At 33.9% G+C, this 6,535-nt stretch overlaps 1 protein-coding gene across 1 annotated transcript; it reads right to left on the bottom strand.

The window, feature by feature from the left end:
* Positions 1-294: 294 nt before the first annotated feature.
* On the bottom strand, positions 295-6,037 carry LOC135950550 (putative nuclease HARBI1). Its single transcript, XM_065500088.1, has 6 exons — positions 5,325-6,037; positions 1,475-1,561; positions 1,104-1,423; positions 951-1,051; positions 752-896; positions 295-677 (listed from the first exon to the last, which is right to left on the bottom strand). Exons 1-6 carry the CDS (start codon positions 6,035-6,037, stop codon positions 295-297), a joined length of 1,749 nt encoding a protein of 582 aa, XP_065356160.1.
* Between the last annotated feature and the right edge of the window lie 498 nt (positions 6,038-6,535).

Here is a 6,535-nt window from a genome sequence, read left to right as displayed (position 1 = left end):
AAACCTTGAGTTAAAGGAAAAAGAGGTCGATATAAGTTCTCAACTACTCGATTTAAAAATTAAAATCTTTAAAATGAAGGAAAGAGGGCAAAATTTAAGCACACAAATAAAAGAAATGGAACTACAAATACGTAAAAAGGAGTTGGAAAAACTGAATATGGATATCTTTTGATCTCAAAAATGTAGATAATACTTAAATTTTTTAAAGCATGAATTTTTTGTTTTTTTTTAACACATATGTATTTTTTGTTGGATTTAATTTAATAACAAAAATATAAAGAAATCGTTTAATTACTAAGAACATAAGCTTATTTTTATGTTATCTCTAATTTTGTTTCCCACTTTGGTTATTTGTGTTTCTGTTCCCGTATCTATTTCAGGCATTTCCGTGTCCAATGGCGTTTGTTGTACGTCTTCGTAATTGGGCACTTTAAATTGTAAGCAAATATTGTGTAGAGCTGCACATACATTAGAGAACTGTGCTATTTTCTCGGCACTATAACGACTTCGTTTTTCGTGACATAAAATTTTCCACCGGGCCTTCAAAATTCCAATTGTCCTTTCGACAATACACCTTGCTTTGGAATGAATATCGTTAAACTTCGATTCCATTGAATTTTCTTGGGGATTTCGATAGGGTGTTAGCAACCAAGGTTCACATGGATATCCTGAATCACCTACATGTAAATATAAATAATATTTATATGACATATTTACATATCTATAAAAATTTATTTTTTAAATTACTTACCTAAGAGCCAAAAATTTCTTAAATTATTATTATATTCTTGTTCGAGATGGATTCTTTCTTCTGATTCCTTCCAAACAAACGAATCATGAGCAGCTCCTCCATATTTAGAATTTATGGCTAAAATTGTATATTGATGGTCGCATATCTGGAAATATTTAGGTTACAAACATAAAAAGTAGCGTTATTAATGTCTACTTACTATCATTGAATTTAGACTATGAAAGCCTTTCCTGTTAAAAAACATATGCTCGTTGCGAGGTTTCTGCAATCCAAAATGGGTCCCATCAATACAGCCAATAACTGCCAAATAAATAAAAATTAATTTCTACACGTCCATGTTATTTTTACATACCACCTGGAATATTATATTTTGACATGAAGTTCTCTTTGCATTCGTCACTATTTCTGCAATTGAACTTTATAAATTTTGGACAAAGTTTTCGCTCCATTTCATCCACCACACGCTTTGTAATTTTACAGATGGAACTTTGACTAATGCCTATTAAAAAGTCATTCCCCACTGAATGTTGGAAACCTCCAGAAGCTAAAAGGGATAAGGTAGCAGCTAATTGTATTTTTGGTGGAACTGTGGTAGAAAGTTGCCCTTCAAATACTAATTCGTCAAGAAGAAAATTGAATGCTTCCTTCGATAGCCTAAATCGTTTTCTAAATCTATAAAAGAATTAGTAGTTTATATAGGTTTTTTAATTTAAGATCACTTACTCATTATTTTGCAAACTTAAGGGGTCACTAGTATTCCGTATTTTTTTCCTAATAGCATTGATATTTTGATACTCATCAGAATCCGAGCTTGATGAATATAGGAAAAAAATTGGTTCCATATTTATATTTATCTTTATTTTGGTTTGTATTTATGTTTAATTTTTTTGATTTTGAACAAACATATGACTTTTGTTTACATTTCGTTCAGTGTTGTAAAGCATACCACGAAAGTTTTTACAACACTGAAACAACAATTCGATTCGTTTCGTATCGAGTAACATCATTACAAAATTACGCACTATCGAAATTTACTTCGATTCGAATTTTATTTCCATCACGACTACGAGAATCACCCCCCTGATCCCGTCGGTATCAAAAATTACAAATGTTTTTTTCATTTAAAATATTTGGCATAAAGTTAGCTTCTCAAAAAGTACAAATTCATTATACATCCTCTTAGAAAATTTTTAGATAACTTAAAAAGAATAAAAGCACTTTTTTCCCAAAAAAAATTGCGAAAAATCGCCTTTTTTAATTTTTTATATTCAAATGCATGTATCTTTGGACTCAGTCATGATTTTTAAACACTTCTTTCTTTATTTGATATATAGATCTATTGTTAATCCTATAAAAGAAAAATGGATAAAATCGGAGAATATTTAGAACCGCGGTCACCAAAAAAACTGGTGTAGGGTGGGTAAAAATGTTGAAAATTAAATTTTCAAATGCGAATATCTCCTAAGCTATAAGAGATAATTGATAGCTGCGACGAGGTTTTATGTAGTGTTCGGCGATTCTGTATGTGTAATTTTTTTTAAATCGGAACACAACCGAAGAAATAGGATCATTTTAAAAATTGAACATACCCGAGGTGTCCTCATTTGGGAACCCCTGGTCCCGCTCCTGGTGGGGTCATGAGGTAAAAATTCAAAACTTAAACTCGACTATACTTCCTCTTTGCGCATGTGAAATTCAAATCGGCGTAAGGGTTTAGAAGTTACAGATTTATTTCTCTCTTTTTTTATTCTCATACCACTGTGCGACGTTCGATTTACGTCGCTTCTGTTGTTTATAAACAAAAACAGGGAAATTCCCGCAGCGAATGCAAGAACATTTATATCTAAAGAAGAAAAAATAGCAGCCGGGTTTAAAAGGATCGGCTTACGCTTTTGATCGGTGGTTATGCAGAGGGGGACATTACAAAAGCAAATCTTCCGGTAGTGTGGATGTCCAACAAAAAAGCTTGGGTAACTTCTAAATTATTTAATGATTGGTTCAAAATACATTTTTGTACAGACATAAAAAAATTACTGTGAACAAATAATTTATCACATAAAGCACTACTATTAGTTAATGCTCCGGGCCACATTATAAATTTAGCTACCATGAGCCATAATATCAAAGTCGTATTTTTACCTGCAAACACAACTTCGCTCATTCAACTAATGGATGAAGGTGTTATTGCTATATTATTTAAGTCGAAGTTTTAACAATCTAATTGATGAAATAGACAAGAAATCTAATGAAAAAGTCATGCAAGCCGTGGAAAATATAAAACATAGTTATTGAGAGTTATGTGTCGACGATGCGTGGAAAAAATATGGCCTGAATGTATGAAAATGTCCGATTTTGCTAAAATTTTAAATTTTGAGGACGAACTACCATCTACCGATCGAAAGTTTTTTTTTACGTTTATTATAATATTATTCCTGCCTTTAATTTCTAGGCCTTACAATATGTAATTAAATCTTAAAACTAAACAATTATTGTTCTCTGAGTGGAGAATCATATTTGGAAAATTAGATGAGTGGCAAATCAGCTCTACGCAGCCTTGAGCTGTCTTGAGTTACTGTAAGTAGCCTTGCGAGCGGGTTCGGATGATGATGTAATTTTGATAAATAAGCTTCACGAGTTTTTCTGAATTCATCTTTGACCAAGGGTACATCTAAGTCTCTGTGGATGTTCTCGTTTCTTATGTACCATGGAGCTCCCGTCATGATTCTTAGAATTTTAGATTGTGCCCTCTGTATAAGATCTATACTGGTATTGCTTGCTGTTCCCCATAATTGGATTCCGTATGTCCAAATTGGTTTTAAGACTGTCTTATAGAGGATGACTTTGCAGTTAGGGCTTAATTTCGATTGGTGGTGGATTAGCCAGTGTAAATTAGAAGCTTTTAGTTTCATGTGCATCCGCTTGGCTTCTATGTGCCGACGCCAAGTAAGACGTCTATCCAAATGAATGCCAAGGTACATATGTAACGTGGTCAGACTGTGGGATGTTCACACTGTTTAGTGTCACTGGTGGACAACTTCCTCTCCTAAGTGAAAAAGTTATGTGCTTGCTTTTGATTTCGTTCACTTGTATTCTCCAATTTTTTAACCACGTCTCCACGTGCCTGAAATAATTATCAAGGTTTCTAGATGCTACATTTAAGTCCACATGAGAACTAAGAATTGCAGTGTCATCTGCAAAGGTGGAAATGGTTAATTCTTCGGACTCGGGCAAGTCTGATCCTAGAACACTTCCCTGAGGTACGCCAGCATTGCTCGCATAGTCGCTTGTCACATAATCGCCGCATTTTATCCTAAACAAGCGATCCGATAGGTAAGACTCTTGTATTTTGTGAGTACTAGAAGGCAGTAGGCATTTAATCTTGTGTATTAGGCCTTTATGCCATACCTTGTCAAAAGCCTGGGCAACATCTAGAAATATTGCCGAACAGTACTTTTTTAGTTCGAAAGATTTTCGTATCTCTCCAGTTAACTTGCTCAATTTTTCCGTGATGTTTACGGAATCCGAATTGATGATCTGGGATAATGTTTTGACTATTTAAGAATGTTAAAATTTTCCCTTGGATTATTCTCTCAAATAGTTTAGACAAGCAAAGCAATAAGCTAATATGTCTGTAGGATGATGCCAATGTCAAATCCTTTCCTGGCTTGGGTGTCATTATAATTTGGGAGATTTTCCAATCATTCGGAAATACTCCTAGAGACAAGATCGCATTGAATAATACTGTGAGCACAATAATTGCCACATCTGGTAGGTTTCCAATCATGGAAGGTGTAATTAAATCATAACCTGGGGATTTTAAGGAAATGGATGTTGCTTGAAAATAGTTCTTAGAAAATTTTCCTAGGGTATAATGTTTTATCATATTTCTAATTAAAATACCAGTACCACCGTGTGCCTTAACATTAGGATGATTCGTGGGATGAAATATAAAACCTGGAATATGAAAATTATATTTATTTGTTAAATGAGTCTCCGAGATTAACAATACATTTATATTGTTTTCGTTGATAAAGTGTGACACCTCAGCTTTGTGCTGGTTCAAGCCATTTGCGTTCCAGAAATTTTTAAAAAACTCATTTTCTTGTCAAGAGTATTTGTATCATTTGGTTCTGGGCTCTCAAAAGCTCTTGTATGGTATTTTGAATGGATGTCATGAAATTAGACATGTTTTGGTTAAGTGAGGTTATGTTACTTGCAAGAGTATTTAATAAATTTTCTAACCCTCCCGAATTTTGGGGGAAACTAGGTTGTTTAATATCAGATTTTAAAATATTTGCATATGAGACGGTTCCAGACTGAACTGGAACCTCTTTATTATTTTTATTTGGAGTGGGAACTCCAGAAATTGGCGGATAGGAACTGCAGTTCAGATTTACTGGTTCAACTATTTCGCCTCTTGACCCCTTTTTTCTATCTCTTAATCTTTTGAACAATACTTTGTAAACTGGGCACCCGCGATAGTTAGCAGAATGATCGCCGCATTTTCTATGAGACCTTTCTTTATAATATCACATTCTGTTGAAGAATGCAGGTCTCCGCATGCAACACATACAGTTCGTAAATGCAGTAGTTCTTCGTGTGTCCAAATTCCTGACAATTTCCGCATTGTACAGGATTATTACGATTGAGAGGTTCCTCAACTGTTACCCTGCGATTCAACAAATACCGTAGGGAGTATATTGGATGGACTTCATTACCTTTTAATTTTCCGTCATCAGGCTCCAACTCAACTCTAAATAATGATTGGGGAATTTTATCTCTATTGAAGATATTGACCACAATTCGTATACTATAGCCTAATTCTTCCAAGGCCTCCTTGATTTCGTTTGGCTCTACACTGGACTCTATACCCTTAATTACCACTATCAAGCCTTTACTGCTTTTCAGCTGATAGGTGTAAAAATTTTTCTTGTTATCATTTAGATATTGAGAGACTTTTCTGTAATCGTCCTCAGTGTATACAAAGATTTTTGTTTCTTGCACACCTCTTCTTATGGGAACAATGTGGAAATTATTCTTACCAATAAGGTCAATAAGTGTTTTCACTAAATTATTCGAACTGGGTTCGCGTAGTAATATTGGAGGTGGTTTAAATGATTTTCGGCCATCACTATAATTTTGGACCTGTTCGTTATTTCCATCTTCACTTAAGATAGCATAACGATTTTTAAACAAGGGATTGTCATTGGCCTTTTGTTTCTTTAATGAACTTTCCACCTTTTGAGGGCTTAAATTTATTTTATTTATACTTAAATATCTAAGCATACCTGTAGCTCGTTTCTATATTTCTCTCATCGGAAAACTTCTCACATGAAGTGTGAAACAAAAAATTCCATCGTTTCTCGATGTGCGAGAAAATAGTGTTTCTGTATTTGAATGCGAAAACAGACAACACAGATTCTGTTCTTATTGGAATATTTCCAGTAATTGTGAGAAACTTTTCGCAAAATATTGTTACAGAAACACTTTTTCTCACATCCTTCCAATAATTGCTGGAAAATTATTTAAATGACAGATAATTCTCGCAAAGTCAAAATACAGAAACACTTGTGCGAGAAAAAACATATTTTGTTTCATTTTACACTGTTTTTGTTGCAATTCAATCGTTTCATGCGGAAAGTTTTTCTATTCGAGAAATACAGAAACGGGCTACTGGTGTTTTTGGTTTAACCTTCTCGACTACAATTTTTAGTATAGCACCCTTTGATGTACCATTGTTGCTACTTACGCTTCCCAGAGTGTTTTAAGTATGGGCATTGTTGT

This window comes from Calliphora vicina, chromosome 1 (assembly GCF_958450345.1).
Source record: "Calliphora vicina chromosome 1, idCalVici1.1, whole genome shotgun sequence".
NCBI classification, from domain to species: domain Eukaryota; kingdom Metazoa; phylum Arthropoda; class Insecta; order Diptera; family Calliphoridae; genus Calliphora; species Calliphora vicina.
Note: the sequence above shows the minus strand (reverse complement) of the source record. Positions and strands in the feature narration are given on the sequence as shown.

Excerpts from the sequence above, each read along its gene's own strand:
- LOC135950550 (XM_065500088.1), bottom strand. The coding sequence starts at position 6,037 with ATGCTTAGATATTTAAGTATAAATAAAATAAATTTAAGCCCTCAAAAG. Across the intron at positions 1,052-1,103 it reads AAAATATAATATTCCAGGTG|TTATTGGCTGTATTGATGGG; the intron begins GTATGTAAAAAT and ends TTTATTTGGCAG. Across the intron at positions 897-950 it reads ATAGTCTAAATTCAATGATA|ATATGCGACCATCAATATAC; the intron begins GTAAGTAGACAT and ends AAATATTTCCAG.